General features: G+C 34.1%; 1 protein-coding gene across 4 annotated transcripts in view; it reads right to left on the minus strand.

Moving 5' to 3' along the window:
* Window positions 1-5,439: 5,439 nt before the first annotated feature.
* TRIM33 (tripartite motif containing 33) overlaps window positions 5,440-18,909 on the minus strand; it is a 56,144-nt gene continuing 42,674 nt past the window's right edge. For 2 of the 4 annotated variants that reach the window (XM_032217958.1, XM_032217957.1), the window contains exons 14-20: window positions 18,510-18,669; window positions 17,650-17,996; window positions 16,385-16,508; window positions 13,181-13,255; window positions 12,662-12,814; window positions 10,749-10,799; window positions 5,440-10,666 (exon numbers count right to left, since the gene is read on the minus strand). In XM_032217958.1, the coding sequence (XP_032073849.1) occupies window positions 10,454-10,666; window positions 10,749-10,799; window positions 12,662-12,814; window positions 13,181-13,255; window positions 16,385-16,508; window positions 17,650-17,996; window positions 18,510-18,669 (1,123 nt within the window). In that variant the 3' untranslated portion in view covers window positions 5,440-10,453. The remainder of the gene's footprint in view (window positions 10,667-10,748; window positions 10,800-12,661; window positions 12,815-13,180; window positions 13,256-16,384; window positions 16,509-17,649; window positions 17,997-18,509; window positions 18,670-18,909) is intronic. The other 2 variants (XM_032217960.1, XM_032217959.1) reach the window with 1 other exon arrangement.

An 18,909-nucleotide genomic window follows, 5' to 3' on the forward strand; every position in this document is an offset into this window, starting at 1 on the left:
TAAATGATTTTTTTTAATAATAAAGTTAATTAGTGGACAAAACCAATAATTTTTCATAATAATTCACATATTAGTGAATGCCTATAAAGTGAGGGAAGCCTCTTATTTCTAGTTATTCAGTCTCCTTGAATTTACCTTTTTAACCATTTCCAAGAAGTAACCATTTCCATGTCACAATCTTGCCACAGTGAATAAATATCTTCATTCTTCCCCTCTCATAAACACTTTCAAATAAAATGTGACTGCAAGGAAATGATCTTTTGATATGAAAAAAAGTGTTCAGCATTTATTATCAATCAAATCTATAAATATAAAAATGACTGTGTGTGTGTATGTTCCAGAATAACTCTGGAACGCCTTAAGCAATTTCAAACGTGGTACACAGATGACTTACTCTCTGGAAAAAAATACTGTGGGGGTTAGACACCCCCCCGAACACCCTCAGGGTGTATGTTCTGTTAAGATACAGCCTGTTGTGCCTGAAAATGGCTTCTACTGTATAGCGCCGGGATGGCAAACCTATGGCATGTGTGCCAGAGATGGCACATGGAGCCATTTGTCAGGGCACGCAAGGCGTTGCTCATAGGGTTTTTTTAGTCCTCTGGAGGCTTGTGAAGCCTCCTGATGGTCCCTGAAGCCTCCGGAGCACTTAAACCAACCCTACGGGCAAACCGGAAGTGACTTTCGGTTTGCTCGTAGGGTTGTTTTTAGTCCTCTGGATGATTCAGGGAAGCCTCTTGAAGGTCCATGAAGCCTCCGGAAGGCCTCCAGGGGGATGGGAGAGTTTTGTTTTCACCCTCCCCAGGCTCCTATAAAGCCTCTGGAGCCTGGGGAGGGCAGAAAAAGCATGCAAAAAATGAGGAGCACCTCTCATGCATGCATGCGCACTGGGGAGTCATGCATTGCATTATGGGTGTGGCACGCCCATGCACGACTCCCCTGGGCTCCCCTCACTTATGGCATGTGAGCCAAAAAAGGTTCGCCATCCCTGGTATAGCGGAATGGAATTGCCATGGTAAAGACTTCACAGTAACAAGGAAGCTCCCTCTGGTAAGGGGGAAAATCCAACATTAGAAATTACGTTTAGTCCGGATATTTTCCCCCTACAAATAAATACCCAGCAACGCCGGGTTATCAACTAGTATGTTATAAACCAGACTAACACAGGATAAACAGCATGATTCACTATAGAATAAAGAAGTAAAATAAGAACACTACAAACAAGAAACTGTTTCTCAGAAAACAGTTCAATTTTTTTTTATCCTTAGGTCTGCCAAACAAAAATAAAGAGAAAGGGACAAGAAAAGGTCAGCATCTTGCTTCAGGTACAAAAGAATCCATGACACGTCACATCAATTTCTTGAGTTTGTATCGTATACCTCAAAGACAAGAGCTAAAGATAAAATAGCAAAAACTTGGATCTGAGATAGCCACAATTGCAAACTTTGAAAAGGGATTCAAAAGTTCAAGTGGTTTGACAGCTTACATATTTTACTATAGGTTGAGGAGGAAACCTTATACTCTCATGAAAATGGAACAATCAAAATATTTTCTTTAAAACAGTTCAGAATAAAGCCAAGTTTATAAAATATTAGTGTTTGTTGTTGTTGTTGTTGGGGCCATGGGCCAATTTAGGAAATTTCAAAACTAGCGTATGCCAAGAGAAAAATGTCATGATGACCTCTATGAGGGTCAAAAATCAGCATCTTCCTCATGTGACCCTTTATAACTTCCTTCACAAGGCTTCCACCTGCATAAGTTGTTGCAGGGACCCAGTCACTGAGACAGGGGAGATGAAAGGCATATATACTTCCAGGTGTCCAAATCCAGGGACACCTGGAAGGATATAGTTTCTTTTATCTATTGATCCAGATAATATGACTTCTCACTAGTTACCAATTTTTTTGTGGGGGGGGGGAGACGGGGGACAGGACTTATTATTGCATTCTATGTATGTTCTTGGTCTGTCACCATTTACAAATGCAAAAAACTTCTTGGTTTGGTTGGGAAGCTTGGTGTTGCTTATGTTCCTATCATTGTATTGTATGTATTTGTCTGTTTGTAGTTTAAAAATGCCCCCCATGCTTTTTTATTGGTTAGTGCGGAGTTTATATTATTATTGTACTCTGTGCATATTCTTGAGTTCAGCCTTGATTTCATTTCAAGATATAATGGGCCTATCTACTGCATTTTTGCCAGGTCCATTTCTATGTTACATGCTACATTATAAAAGGCACATATATGCCTTATGTATGTAGAATGAGTAGATAAATGTATATGTCTTGGTAAGCCTACTAAAGATGAGACAGTTGCAATAGATATTTTTTTCTAGAGGGATACAAGAGAGATCCCATTCCACGACCTTATTTATCTTTACTCACTGAAAATATTGTAAAGCTATTTGCTTTCTTGGATCAGGCTGAAACCTGTGTTTCAGCCTGATCCAAGAAAGTATATGGAAGTATAATGATCCCTCACCATTGGCGTTGGGATTACTTCGAGATGCAACTCAATAAAGGCCACAGGTCCTTCACTCATATAGATGATACAAATGCATGTATCATATACATTAATACATTCTTATCTTTCTTAATTTGTCTGTAGTTTGTTTATATTCACCAACATATAATTTACCCCATATTAACAGTTGTGAAGTACACATATTAACAGTTGAATGATATTAATATTCAGTGTGTTCTCACTTACTGTAATTTCCACAATAGATGCCATATAATTAGTTTGGATTTAATTATACATTACATTTTTAATATTTTTAAGTTAAGGTGTTGCTCAGTAGTTGAGGGAAAATGGTAACAATTTATGGCATTTATTCTTCATCTTCATTTTCTTAAATTATTGTTAGGACAAAACTTAATAAATAGGTAATTATGAATTGTTCAGAAAAAGGTATTGGAGGAAGAAGACAAATAGTCAAAAATTAATATCCCACAATCATTTTCATATTGCTTCATATTTCTCCATTCACTTTGCTTTAGAGCAACATAACAACTTGTCATCATACAACTATATTGCACATTGTTAGGCAACTTGTTATTAGGAATCACCTAAACGGGAGCCCTGCATACAGCCAAAGCTTAAATACTATAGTATTCATAATAGCAAACTATTGCTCATTTTCAGAAAGATCTTGTTTTGAAAGATCTAACAAAATATAAAGCATTCTTACATACCACTCTTCCTAAGTGATCCAAATAGCAGTAGCATTGTTGTAAACTAAAGGAGTCCCTGTGGTTTTACTATGCTAGTAGTTGCCAATTATAAGGGGTGGTGCTCATCCTTTCAAAGGCCATTTAGCCAGCCTTTGAGGACATGTTCGTGGTCTTGTGGCCAGCATGATGTCACAGAGCACTGTTACTTTCCCACCATAGTGGTAACTATTTATCCACTCGCATTTGCATGCTTTCAAACTGCTCGATTGGCAGGAGCTAGGGCAAGGACGGGAGTTCAACCCATCATGCGATTCTTGGGTCTCGAACCCAAGCTGCCAGCTTTCCAGCCAATAATTCCAGCATCTTAACCACTGAGCCATTGCACCACTCTGTTGTAATATAGTATAACTTACTTAGCCGAGGGAGCCATTATTGTCCAAAGATCCTTTCCGTGGTCTTCAGTGCAGAATAGTTATGGAACTGATTATGCAATGTAATTTCCCACCTCCCTCCTAATGTTTAAACAACTTTACAGGCTGTACATTCGTTTCAGAAAGTATTCCAATGTGCCTTAAGGCATTATTAAATGTGTTACAGTTTTCATCCTATATATAATGTCAAATTGGGATTTTTAATGCTTCAATATGAACTTGAACATCATCTCTGATGCTTTGCTATCTTCTGAGATTAGCCAAAGAAATCTGGGAAAAGGGCCTATTATATCATAGCACCCTTACTGTTGGCAGAATATTTAAGAGACTTGGCTCTAGTAATTTTTTTAATCTCACTAGCTACTTTCTCTCTAATGTTTGGCAATGTGCTTATTCCATTATATGTTTGTTATGGAGTTTACAGACTTTAAATGCAGTTAGTACAAAAGTATTTTGTTTGAAAAAGGCATCCTTATAAAGATATCCATACATTCCAGTAAAACCTTCTAGTCTCTTCAGATATGCAATTATTGATGTTTTAATAAAGATAACAATAGGGAGAATGGTCTCCAGCCATCTTCTTTGCTTTTACTATATGACAGTAATTCCAACTTTATTTCCCAATCATAGTTTAAATGGAAATAACCTTTCTTGGAAAGTTCTTTTTTTCATGAACATAACTATCTTCTTTCACCACAACAGATGCCAAAACTGAAGTATCATCCCAATAAAGAATGTTATATTATTTCTATCCTATCCTGTACTTGGAGGGCTCGCAATATGGTAAGCCAACAACTAAAAAGTTTGTTTGCTGGTATGTAGTTTGTCCACTTGTGGAATACAAAAACACAGCCAACTCATTAGCAGTAAAAAGAGACTAGGTGGAAAGTATATAAAGAAAAAAAGATTATACTTTCCAAAGATTAACATTCTAACTTCTCCATAAAAAATTACAAGAGGTGCATTTCTTTTCAAGAGGTTACCGTATTTTTTGGACTATAAGATGCACCTTTTCCCCCTCAAAAAAGAGGCTGAAAATCTGGATGCGTCTTATACACTGAATACAGCATTTGTTGCCTCCTGAAACCTCGCCCCCTTCACCAAAATGGCCGCACATAGCCTTTAGGTGGCTTATAGAGTGCTCCTGGGGGCAAAAATGAGCAAAAACAGGCCATTCCCCCCCCCAGCCCCCAGGAGCACTATAAGCCTCCTAAAAGCTATACATGCCCCCCCCCTTTTTTACAAAATTTTTAATGCTTTTTTTTTTTTTTTTTTTTTACAAAATTTGGGCCCATTTTTGTGAAAAATGAGCCGTTTTTGGAAGGTCTACAGAGTGCAAAAACTTTTTTTTTAATTTGCCTCTTCAAAATCTTGGTGTGTCTTATACTCCGGTGCGTCTTATACTCCGAAAAATACGGTAACTGAGACAATACAAGAGAATGAAATCGCTAAATCCAATTTAGCTAAACCAAATATCAGGGCAGAGCAGAAGGCAGATGGGCTAGTAAGGAATAAATGGATTGCACTTCCCATCTGAGCAACTCTTAACACTACCTATTTGTCCCAGAAAACAAATTCACCATAGTAGTCAGTTTGATAGTGGTTTGGATCTTGGATTTATGGATTCCAGATAAGAGTTAACTATGCAAAAACAATATTGTTTGCACTTCACAGTGGCTAAGCATATATTCATTTGTGAAAACAGACCTTCCAAACACACACAGGCAAAAGTCTGCTATGGAAACAATCACAAGGTAACATAGCAAGGAACAAAGCTAATTTGCAAGTCAAGATCTTCAATTTCATTAAGCAGTGTGGCAACATTCTTATTTTCTGTAAATGTTTCCATTTTTATCATTCATAGTCTCTATATCAATCATAATTAAATGAAATCCACAAATAACTTTCGACATCAGTTCATCTATTTACACTCAGGTACAAAACTGGTGAATAAAACACAGGACAGTTAATATTGTAGAATACAATATTTAAAGTGAAAGGGCACCCTGAATAGAAAGTTGGAAAATGTGTCTTTATAACTGAGAAAACGTTCTCTCTTCAATCTCATTCCTTTTCAGAATAAAACATCATAGTATGTACATTGAGGATTTATTTCTGTATGCATGTTTAAATTGATGTTTAGATGAATTATAACCAACATATAGAGATATTGTAAAAGGCTTGTGTATGTAATATGCTAAATGATAACCCTTATTCTTAAGACACTGTGTAAATATTAGCCAAATTTTCATAATTTTCCCATGCTAACGATTTATCAAATAAAACAGTATCAGTAGGTCAATGGAGTCCTTGAATTTACAAAACAATACTCATTTGAAAAGCTCTTCCTTTTCTAATTTAATAGAAATAACCAAAACAAAGTGGTTTTCAAAACAATGCTTTTTAAAACTGTTCTAATACAATTGCTACACCACATTCCAGAGCACTTAACAAGAAATATTTACAGGTTGCTAAATGTATTAAATAATCATGTAAAGAAAAATGCTTTTATTACACATCAGCCAAAAAACACAGGAACTGAACAATTAGAAACGTTAACTTGTTAAAAAAATTAAATATTATTCAGAGAATACAATACCACAGAAACAGCACTTTTTAAAAAGAATCAGTAAAGTTAACTATGTGCAAAAAGTACCAGTTTTAATTACCAGAAAGAAGGAATACTGGGAATTGAACCCTTTGATTTGTATGTTTACATATAAAATTAAAACAGGCTTTCAATTGCACAAATCTTTATCGACCTCATATATACATGTTTAATGGCATTTTGAATTAACAAACGCCTACATTGGCAGGCCTTTAACATGCATCATTTTCCATTTCAAAATTTATGTTCACACTACGGGAATGCTGAAACGTGTGAGAGATCTATAAAATTCTTTGAATTTGTTTATACAAAGTCACAGATCATTTTAAAAGAAAAGAGCAGCTCCCTACTTGAAAAGAATTGAATAGAAAAGAGAAAGTTGTGTGTTATCATTGTCAAATCAGCTACTAAATTAAGAAATCAAAATAACTTCAATTTTTCAAAACAATTTTGATTAGGATGCATTTTAAAAGTAGATTAGCAGATAGGCGGACACAAAAAGCAACAAATGAGTGGAGTTACTGCACATGCATCACTGAAGCAAAGAGGTGGTGGCCATATCCAAAATCACAATCTTATGAATTACTTTGAAATAGGTCTATGTAAATTGTGGCATATAAAGTTTTTAAAAAAGTACCTCCATTATTTACTGAAACACCTACTTCTTAAAAAAATATGTTAACTTTCCCCAATTTTTAAAATAAAATGCCACACTATAACTGCACACTTTATTTGTTAAAAGCTAGACTTGGGTGATACACATACAAAAACTTTCCTATAAAACCACTCCCAAAGGAAATGGACTCCTGCCATGCTAAACAGGCAACAGACAAAGCAGTTTTATTGCTTTTTTGCTAAGGAGAAGTGGAAAGAGAGAAAGCCTACATCCAGCACGTAACATTTTCAACTTCAAGATAGTGTTGCCATAACTTTCACGTAAATGGGACTGGCTAATAAAACTACATTATACAACAGAATGGCAAATTGGGATGATTCGTTAAAAAATACTACTTTGATGCAGTGGCTTGCAGAAATGTTTATAAAACATTCTGCTCTTCTATCCAGTGTTGAGTACGCTGACAGTCAATGCCACCTCAAATATTATTAATGGGAATTTTTCTCATGAAAAAGGCTATCTACATTTTACAGCATACAGTATCTACTTTAAAAGCTAGGGGCAAAGCCACCCTTTTTGGATAGTAAATCAGCCTTAATAATATATGATAGGACACTTAATTGCCGGCCACAGTTAAGTAAGACCTGAACATACTTAGCTGGTTAAACTAACACTAATCACTAGTAAGTACAAGGCAGGGGACCTGCTGAGGTAATTGAGAAGTCCACAATCAGCACGCTGTACATTTGTTATCCTTCCTGTTTCAAAGTAAGCTGCCTTTTTCTTCTTTGGATTAACTTAAATGTTTGGAATCTATACAACCAGGGAAAGAGTTTTTTGTTTTGTTTTTTAGCAAGAATATTTGAAGTCATAGTTTAAAAAGTCAAATTATACGACAAAATACTTTGGGACTATATCAGATATAAGTTACATTGTAATTTATGAAGCCCAGGTAAATCCAGTTCACATGCAAGGAAAGCCCCATTATTCACTAGAAAGTAGATATATGAGGAACATACTCCAAAATAAACTATGTTTTCAAACCCAATGTAGCTCAATAATTGCACAGATGCCTGTGATATGCCAATCATAGGCTTCTTTTCAGCTGTAAAAGTGACAGAAGTTCTATTGTGATATACTTCTTACCATCACTGGGAAAAGCTCATCAAGACTGCACATCATTTCCAGCTATGAATATATTCTTCAAGAAATGATTCTAGCAATTTATATAGACTTATAGAGTCTATGCAGAATGTTATTATCTACTATGTTTCAGGTAGCAGATAATCAATTTAATTTCTCAAATTATGTTTTTGCAAAAAAGTAAAAAAGGTATTCATATAATTTAATATACTTAAATCTATTACTTTTCCATTGCAGTTTCAGAATGGGAAAGAAACTAAATTAGCTCAATACCAGTTCTCTTTTGCAGAATCTGCATATATTCAATTTAATTAAGAAATAGCTTCATTCATTTTAAATTGAGATATGAAGAACTTCAGTATACACAAGAAGCACTATTTCATCCAACGGTGATTTATCATTTTGTTCTTGCATTTGATGCTTGCAATCACTGCGTAGGTGGACATTTTTTCAGAACTTGTCGGAGAGTAAACACACTGAGAGGGAACATCCTCCCATTCACCCTCATATTTTTAATTGCAAATAAAAAGTGACACTCAAACTAGGCTATGCTGATTACCTGTATGTTAGATCTCTCAAGCTAAGTAATGTCATCTCTACATTTGGAAAAAAAAGGATAATAACACTATATATAGAAAACATTACATAGTCCAGTTAGAATGTTGCCTTTTATATGTGGAAACGACAGCTATGATCATGAAATTTGCTTCCAATCTCTCTGAACTGACTTCTCTAAATTTAATTTGGTCACAATGTAGACTAATATATATTCATAAAACATACAATTTAGAATTGATTTTTTAAATAAAACCTTTTGTGAAAATAAATTCCTGGACTCCTTTCATTTTTAATATACTGTTTATCTAAGAAAGTGAATTAAAGTCATAAATATCTTTAATTACTTTCATGTTAGAGAACCATCCTGTCTGCCTCTTTCAGGGAAAATTGAAGTCAGGCATTGGAATCACTGGGAATACATTGGAAAATAGAAACTATTCAACTCTACTGTATAGATCAATTCTTCATATACTGTGAACTATTGGCCATAATCAATACACTTAATGTCACAGTAAAGCTTATGTTTTGGTTACCTCATTATAGTTTGCCTTTTTGAAACAGGCATAAAAATATTCTATATAAGGGTTTGAAATAGTTTAATACAGACCTACACCAAGCATATAAGGATTTTTACCTGTTTGACATTGAATTACAATAATGCAGATTTTTCTTGTCTTCGAAGAGCTTTGTTATGCACGGATAACTGCATATTATTATTCAACTAGTTACTTGTCTGATATGCTGGTCCATTTTCTAGATTTAAGAATAGACAAGTAACTTAGCCTGAAAGGGCACATTATTTTCTTCAATTTAAGCTGCTTCTGAAGAAAACTGAATAGATCTAACAAAATAATACAGAACTTCAAATTATGAACTGCTTAAGAAACAAAGAGCATATTAAAATCTGTTCTTGATTAGGAACATTAGTAAGAATACATATTAGCTTAAAAACAGTCCAGCAAATGTTGCTGCCTGAAAGAATTTACAGTACCATTATTTACAAATAAGACAGAGTGAATACAGGAAAGTTTACACATTTGGTAGTTGACAAAGGTACTAGTTTGCTGATAGTAGTCTATCAGAAACTGTTAGTAGGGAAGACTGGACAGTCACCAGTTATTAACATCATAGGCTAGTTCTGAAAGTACTAAAATCTATATTTTAGTTGGTTTTGTAGCCAACATCCTGCCTTAAAAGGGAAGAGAAATAGACAAAATACCCCCAAAAAATGTTGCTGAGGTGTATTGTGCATGGGACTTCCATTTAATACCATGAATCCTACTTAAAAACATGAATTGCAACCAAAGTCAATAAAGCACATATGAAGAACTCGCACTCCTGCATTCTCAAATTCAAGATGATTTAATGATGTTATGATACTTCTATACATAATAAAAGACTGCAGAGCCTGGCTATTTGACCCAATGAAGTATGATACTTGCAATATCACTTGGATAAGATGTTGAATATCAAAAAGAAAATCACACAACCAGCAGATCTGGTTACATGAAGAGAAAGGTTGCTTAGAATTTAAACCACAACCCGGTATGAATGTGAAATATGATCTGTCTTGGTCCAATCCTACAGAAATAGTTATTATTAGGTAGTGACAAAAATGCATTGTTCATACAAATGTCATCATATAAAAACTTGTTCCTGAATGAATGTTAATAATCTCAAACGACTGTAAATGAAGGAGTGAAAAAGTAAAATAAAAATCCAGCACAAAAAAAATCCACAAAACACAAGAGCAGTAACAGAGGTTGAAAGCTTTCCCCCCTTAGACAAGAATGTTTCTGTACAAATGTTTTTTGTAATCTAATACTGTCTGAACACTATCAATAAAATGGCCACTAAAGCCACGATAATATCCCAGGAACATTTAAATATGTTTTTCTTTACAATAGTTTGGGTCCATTTAATCAGTTTACTTTATATGCACCGGCCTTTCATCTGATTTTAGACGTTTTCTACGTGGTTGTATAAAATCTTCATCTGAATCATCAGTTATTTCAGCATCATCTTCTTCTTGCTCGAATTCAGGTAAAGGCTGGAAGATCCTGCCTGGGTATATCTCTGTAAGTTTATCTTCAAAGTATAATGCAACTGCTTTCCCTGCCTGTGCTACTTCTGAATCAACCTGCAAAGTAAAAAAGATAGTAACATTCACCAATTGGTAATAAACATCTCTTCAGCAAGTGTGCATGGTCTGAAAAGCTTACCTTCAAATTAATCTCTTGTGTTTCTGCATAAACTTGAACAACTTTCATCATCTAAAAAGGATACCAGAGTCAAAACAAAGGAAATTATAATCCCTTCTAAAGTTATGAGACTGTACAGGAATGGATGATGAAACTCAGCCATGATGGCAATTTATTTCTAAAAACTGTGACACAGAAGTGACACTTCATAAGGTCCCATTGCTAAATTTGGGTATGTGATCTGTTAACAAATGATCAGTTTTGCCAAACTGATACTAAGCACAGAAATCCAAAATTGAGCTGTACAGTAAATAGAATAATTGTGTTATAAATGCTTGGCAGTAATTTCTTCCATCAGGATTCCTTTGTCATTTCTTATCAAGAAAGTGCTATCCCACTACCTTCCAGTTAAGTTCTTCTTGTCATGATCTAAATGTGATAACTGCAGTAAGAAAAAAGGGCAAGTTTCTTTTTTAGTGTGTTCTAACTGCATTTATCTGTCCATGAAAATTTCCTTTCACTGTGAGTGCGTTCATTTTTCTTAAAATTAATTTTATTTTGAAAAATACTTCAGCCTCATCTATTACAATCCAAGTTTAAATTAAAGTTACAACTTCTTAGCGTAATTCAATACTTTAAAAACTTACATTTCTGAGATTTACTATAAGTATTGGAATTTTATATGCAGGTATTAATATTAAACCAGGACAAAGATTATAACCCACTTTAAATGAAACTGAGGTTTTCACATTCTGTCCTATAGAAAATTCAGTATTCTTTTTCAAGAGTCTCTGAGCATACTTAAATAAAACCTCCTAATAATGGAAGATATAATAATGGTTTTAGATAACATAGATAATAAAGACTGGATCCAAATGCTTTATATAGATGTTCTAATTTAAATATGATTAAATGTGGCCAATTTTCGCGGAGTCAAAAAATATCTTAGGTGCCTACTGATTATTTCTTTTCCCATAAACATTGTGTATTAGGTTCACATGCCATATTTTTTATGTTTCAAAAACACCATATTATTTCAGCATTTTTCTATATAGTTGAAATTACCATTAATTATTTGTTTTATTTTAAGAAGGCTTTGTTATCTGAATTGCCTAAACTAGCAAGATAATTTTCAATTAATAAGGAATCTAAGCAGAATGGTTTCCAAACTTTTAAAAGATGCTATTTAAGCAGCCAGAGGGTCGACTTGCTTCAGTGTCCATTTTTAAACAACAGCTATTCAGTTTTCATCAGGCCACGTATTCTACAGCTATTTCCATCACAAAACCTGTTCTATTATAAGTCCTTTAGCGACTGATGGCTCATGCCTCCCTGCCTTTGTTTAAATCCTGCTTTACTGTTTATTTTATTACATGAAAATCTTCATGTAATCTTGATTTAAAATTACTTTTCAAAACTATTTATCATTCACAAAATGCTCTAAATTTAAAGATAATCTATGAGTACATCATGTATTTAATTGTAAAATTATTTATTAATGGCCTATCTTGTTTTCTATTGCTTTCAGTGCTTTTACATATCTACTAAATCATTCACACAAAGAGGATTTCTGCTTTTTTGCTGCTTGGGCTAGGTAACAATGTGCTATTGAAAAGACAATGTCTCCACAAAAAGGAGGCATGAAACAGCTTGTGCAACCTAGCATTTAACTGATTCACTATTAAAATCAGTAAAGAAACCAGAAGACCAAGAATGTCCTCAGGATTCAATTTACATTATCATATCTGTATATAATAAGTGACTGTCTGAGGCTCAATCTGTGCCCAGCCATATCTTTGTACAGGTACATATGGGACACTATTTCCATCCCACACGCAGAATTTGGAAATACTTGTAATTAAAGTCTGTATAAAGACACAGAAGATATTTTTTTAATCCGTCAAAACAGTTCTACATGTTGGAAGTTAACATACTTCATTAAACCTTTCACAGTTCTTGAAGATCAGCCGAACATCTGCCACAAAATCTTCAGGTGTCTGATAATGTTGTGAATGTTTCTTCTGCAGTTTTTTCTTTACTGTAGATAGATCCATTGGTTTCTTTATTATTTTATAGTAGTTTGGTATCTGTTCAGAAAAAAATGCAGTCACATTAGAAGAGAGAAAATTTTAAAAACATACTTTTACAGTAGAATATTTTTCTGTGTGAAGCATTTTCATTTTTAAAATCAGACCCAAACATTTTGAAAGCACATACTAAAAATGCAAAATTGTTATATTATTTTTAAATGTGGAAATTCTCCTTCATAGCTCCATCAACATTGCTGATCCAACAATTTTGTAAATAGATACTTTTTTAAAGTACATAATGTAAAATACCATTCATAACATAATAGCAACTATGACTGTCAAATGTTGATCACCAATTTTAGACTCTTAAAAATAAATATTTACATTCTATCATCTCTAGGTAATGTATATAACATCACTCACCGAGGCTGGAACTGGCTCTTGGAATTCAATACTCAGCTCATGGCAATATAGATAAAGTAGGAGGCGCTCACATTTCTTGTAGAGGAAAAACAAACTCAATTAAAATTATTTCATTCTTAAAAGACTGAATTTTTGTTAATTACTTATGTGCTTATCCTTCAATTTTCAGAAGAATAAAGTTCTCAAAACCTAATTCAGTTTGCAAACAAACTACCAGTATCTAGATTACCTGGAATCAACAGAGATTAGTTCTATATATTTTCATATCCATGCAACTAATTCCTTTTGCCTTCAAAGCTTTGGATCTAAACAAAGTCACAAGGAAGTAACTTTCAGAATTGTAAAGTATTTCAAAAGCTATTTATGATCTGGCATGTCTGTAAATATTATGTGTTACTTCTAAATGTCAAGGCATCATTTCAAGGTAAGAGTCATTGACAAACCTAATTCATGTTTTAAAAAACACTGTGCATATTATCACAATACTGAGCACAACATATTCCATGCATCAATAATAACCTATTTTTCCATTAACCGCTGTTCAATAGCAATAAAACAAATATAAACTAAAATACCAAAATGATAAGGAAAATCCAAATTAAAAGTAATCTTATGAGCGTAATCTGACAAAATAGTCTTTGCTCCCAGTGGAAAGCAGATAAAGCATATCAGCTTTCCTTGCAAAGAATCCTATAACCTCCTTAGAGTCATTCAAAAGGTCAGTACCTCCAATTTCTGCTAAATATACTTCAAAGTCAAATATCTCCCCAAAACTTCATATTGGGAACATTGCCTTCCAATTACCAGAGATACTTATAGTTTTATGGTTCCTAGGAGACAATTCATCCTACACCACACATATCTTGCTACTTTATAACCAGCCCAATTAATTACGCTTAGAAACAGCAGTTTCGATTAAGTATTGAAATAATGGAATAATTTATTTCCTACAATTGGCCATGGTCATTATCACAGTTAAAACCTTCTAAGCACAGCTCAGAATCGCATATAGTCCATGCAAGTTATTAGCCCAAAATATTACAACAACAATAAAGCAATATGTTCAGGCTTGTGGGGGTGGAAAATAATAACTGATTTAAAAGACATGTACGATAACTTTCTTGATCACGCTCTATGCCATTATTTCAAAGCAAATCAAATCATATGCTTATTGCAGTCTGTGGGATTCCTTCTAAGCGTTATCATATCATATTATATGCTTATCATACTGTAACAGAAAAGTAAAAGCACTAGGACATTAAATGACCAAATTTGGCTCAGTTATGATATAGGATAATTCAATGGATAGAACATACAGAAAGAGTTGGAAAAAAAACTATAAGCATAGGTAAAATTTTCCACGAGAATAAGTAAAGGAAGGAGAAAATTCAATGATTAAGAGCAGGGCTGTCAAACTCATGGCCCATGGGCCAGATGCATCGCAAGCTGGCCACATCCACACCCGATTTAGTGAAGGGGAAAAAGTCCTGATACGTCATGTGACGCTGATGTGACAACGTGAGTTTGACACCCCTGAGTAAGAGTAATTAAATGCCAAAGACAAGATTCAGAAGATATTCTGCATAAATGGAATTAAGAAATGGCCTCAAATCTCTAGGAAGATAGAATTATAGTTCTTTTTTAATAATAGTTTTTTAAATGTAAAAAAGCAAAAATGCTATACTACTATACATATCACAGAAAAATGAAAATTCACTGATTTAGATTATTTTAAAATTGTGATTCATTCTTGCTGTAAACAAAGGGATCTCTTGACAGCACTACACATTGGTCAAAGCGGTGAAATTATTGGCTCTCCACTGATTGAAGACTTGTAAAGCTATATCCCAATAGATCCGCTTTGTTATATTGTGAGCCACCCAGTTTGGAGTTAGAGAACACCTAAATCAAATTAATTACATAAATAATCCATATTATCACTAGTCAACAGACACAGAAAACTTCAACTCTCTGTTTCCATTTAGTGGATATCTGAATTCTACAGTCCAGATGCTGTAGCCAAGTGAGAAACAACTAAAATTTCATGGAAAAACAAAAAATAATATGACATTCATCTCTGTTTATGTACAAAATTTTGTTGAATTGCTGAATGCAAACTAAATGGTACAATTTAATAAAAACAGTTTCAAATACACTGAGAATTTGCAAACAGCCAGCTATTTTTTTTAAAAAAATGATATGAATGGAAACTTTAGGATAAATGGCTTGATGTAGTGAGTTCCCATCTCAAATACATATTCCATTATCATTGTAGGGAATTGAGGAAAACAGGGAAACTTGATTGAGAAAAGAACAGTAGACCTTTATTATGTTTCGAAGCTGGGTGTGCATGAAATGCAACATGTCTTACAGTTACAGTGTATGTAGAAAGTCTAAATGTCCTTTCTATTAATATGCCAGGTTTTTTTAATGTAGAAAAAAATCAGACCAAGATAAATCACTTCAAGGTATAAATTTGACAGATTTGGAGCACTTTTGCAAGGAAGAGTGACTTGCAAGATTCCCAAAGCAAGATGTGCCTGATTACTTTTGGTCTTTTACCCCAAAAGTCTAAATGCTGTCATTAAACCAAAAGGCGCTTCAACAAAGCATTAGTTTTTATTGTTTTTTTCCCCCTGCTAAAAGATTTCCATTTGCTTCTCAATATAATTGCACAGCTTGAATCTTATGTTAAAGATGGAAAGAATTCTGAAGTATTTTATCTTAGTCTGGATTTTTTTTACATTCAAAAGCCTGGCATTTTAACAAAGGTGTGTAGACTTTCTATATCCACTGAAGTCTAAAACAAGAAGAAAGTAGATGAAAAGACTTAGGCAGAAACCTCCCTAATTTACATGAGAATTTGAAGGGAAAGGAATGGAGTGGAGTGGAGAGGAGAGGGAGGGGAGGGGAAGAAAAGAGAAGAGAGAGGAACAGAAAGGGAGAGGGAGAGAAGCAGGAAAGCAGGCAGACAGACAGAGAAGCAAGCACAAAAGAATTGCGAGATTATGTTATTATAGACAATATTAATAAAGGTAGTTTTAACTCATAAAGTTGGTTTCTTGATTTGGTTTACATAGTTAGATGACAGTTGCTGACTATGTAAAATAAAATGTAAACTAAATAAAGGAACATATACCACAAGAAAGCCAAGATAATTGGATTAAATTTGAGAACAAGATACCTAAAGCATGAGACACCTACCCTTTGGTCCACAGGACTCAATCCTTGTGCAGTTTTCCCCTTCTTGGTGTGCTGCAAATTATCACAATCATATTCTACCTCAGGTTTGAGAAGATCTCGACAAAAGGTACATATCCATTCTCCACTAGAAAAAAAATCATACAGAAATCTACATAAAATATTATAAATCTTCTAAATATATAAATCCAAATCTCCCATTAATCAAATCATGCATATAATACATGAATGTGTGTGTGTGCATGCTGGTCAGTCTATTCCTGTCACAACCAACAGATCAACATTTGGTTGATCTGAACATAGTGGACACTGCACTTGCAGAAAAAGTGCTATTCAAACAGTTGGAAAAGTAACTTTACAAATAATTCTTACATTTACAACTATCATAGCATCCTTGCAATCGTATGGCCAACATTCAGGCACTTCACAACGAGTGGGTGTTTGCTACTGTCACAGCATCCCATAGTCATAATTGTCATTTAAGCATTTCATAACTGGCTTCCAACAAACAAAAGCTGACAGTACAATTGCAAGTTGATGTCCTATAATGTCTGGCTTAATGACCCATAGTGACTCAACGTGGAAAGTGATGTCATGTGTCCGTCAAGAGTTACATGACGTTTTGCTTATCTTCAGAGTTAATGGTCCCAGTTGTATTTGCCAAGCAAGGACTAGCTGTATTAAAATCAGTTAATGGCCTCGTAAAAAATTTAAAAAAATATAGAAATAAAATGCAAAATGCGTTTAATATTTTTCACTAGAATAACACAAATTCACCTTTCACAGGGTTTTTAGTTAATGTAATGATAAAGAATTACCCTAACGTACTGCAACCTACAATGTTTTAACCAAGTGCCTTGCATATGTATAATTATGAGGACCAACTCTTCCCAAAGCATTTAAGACGGGATGGAATACTTTCTCTTGTGCGCTGTTTAGTATGAAACAAAGCATAATTGCTTCACAGAGATCATAGCTGTAGCAATATCTCATGTTAAATAAGTAACTGCTATATAAGTATAAGTGACTGTATTTATGTATTTAGTATTTATTACACATTTTAGGCCACTTTAAAATAATATTAAAAACCTACCAATACTAATAATCAAAACTCCTAATGCTCCAAGAGCACCTCATTCCAATATAGTAACAACCTGCAGAGGGAACATCACCACCTCAATATTATATTTTTAATATTCAATATTATATCTTAGTACAAATGATCACACCAAACTCTTACAGGATGTAACATAATAATATTTTCATACCTTGGAAAGCTGAGGAGAGTAGGTACATGACATGTCAGATGGAAAACTTTAGGACACTTTTCACAACATAAAAGGTCTCCCCCATTTTGGCACACAGCACACCAGTCTTCATTTGGATCATCATCTTTATTGTTGCCTTCTCCTCCAGCCCTGGCAGACCGGTGCATGAGGCTACGTACTGGAGATTTGCCATTTACAAGACCATGTCCAGACTGTTTACAGCTTTCATTCAATTCTGTTGGTTCAGTTTTTACATGGTTGTCTATACTTCCCAGTGCTTCTAACTCACTTTCCAGATGTAAGCTTGTAGAAAGTGGTGGCGTCAAACTGCTTTCAGGACTGCTAAGCTAAAATAAAGGCACAAGTGTAAAGACTAAGAAACTTTCCCTTGGGTGTGCCCTTCCCCCACCTCATTTATTTTAATAAGCTATTCTAAACATGAGTACCAATAAAGGAGAATATTTATAGCTCAGGGTTGAAATGAGAGGTCCTTAGTGCTCTCTGAGCTTGATTGAATAAATGAATAAGATATAGATCCAGTTCAATATTCTAAGATATGCATCATGCTGCCAAGGTTTAACCATGGTTTATTAAATTAACAATAGTTGGCTAATACTGAGCCAAGCACCTGAGCTTGCTCTTTTCTCTTAGTTTGATTTATGAACCAAAGCAACTTGGTCAAGGACAGGCTCAAGGAAAACAAAACATGGTACTAAAATAGAATTGTTAAATATTTCTAGCACTATAGTAACCTCTATGGAAATAACAGCTACTCTGTAGAAAATAATTAATGTCTTCAATTCTCCTCACTGCTTAGAAATCCTGTGTCAAAATAGTGTAACACAGAAATAGAATCTTACCATGCAGGCACTTCTCCTGCCATCTTCTGTTTTTTCTTGCTTCACAGGTCCTGAAAAACCACACACCTCTTCCTCTGTGCCAGGTTCTTGTTTAACTTTTACATGGTCAGATTTAAAGCTAATATTGTTCTTCTCAACGGTTCTGCCTGATGAGCCACAACTGAAAAGTATACAAGTTATGCAAATTAAACATCCCTCTGATAAAAATTCTGAGAAATAAACATCCCCAAACCTATTAAAATCCTTCCTCCAAAAAGTATGTAAGGAACATAATTATTCAATAATAAGATCAACAGAAGTAACTCTGCAATTAATATTTTTATTTGTTAAATTCTTCATTTTTAATATACTTGTATATATTTTCATTTTTTTAATGTATGAAAGCATGGTGTCTACTTAA

The sequence above is a fragment of the Thamnophis elegans genome, chromosome 5 (genome assembly GCF_009769535.1).
Source record: "Thamnophis elegans isolate rThaEle1 chromosome 5, rThaEle1.pri, whole genome shotgun sequence".
Taxonomy (NCBI): Eukaryota; Metazoa; Chordata; class Lepidosauria; order Squamata; family Colubridae; genus Thamnophis; species Thamnophis elegans.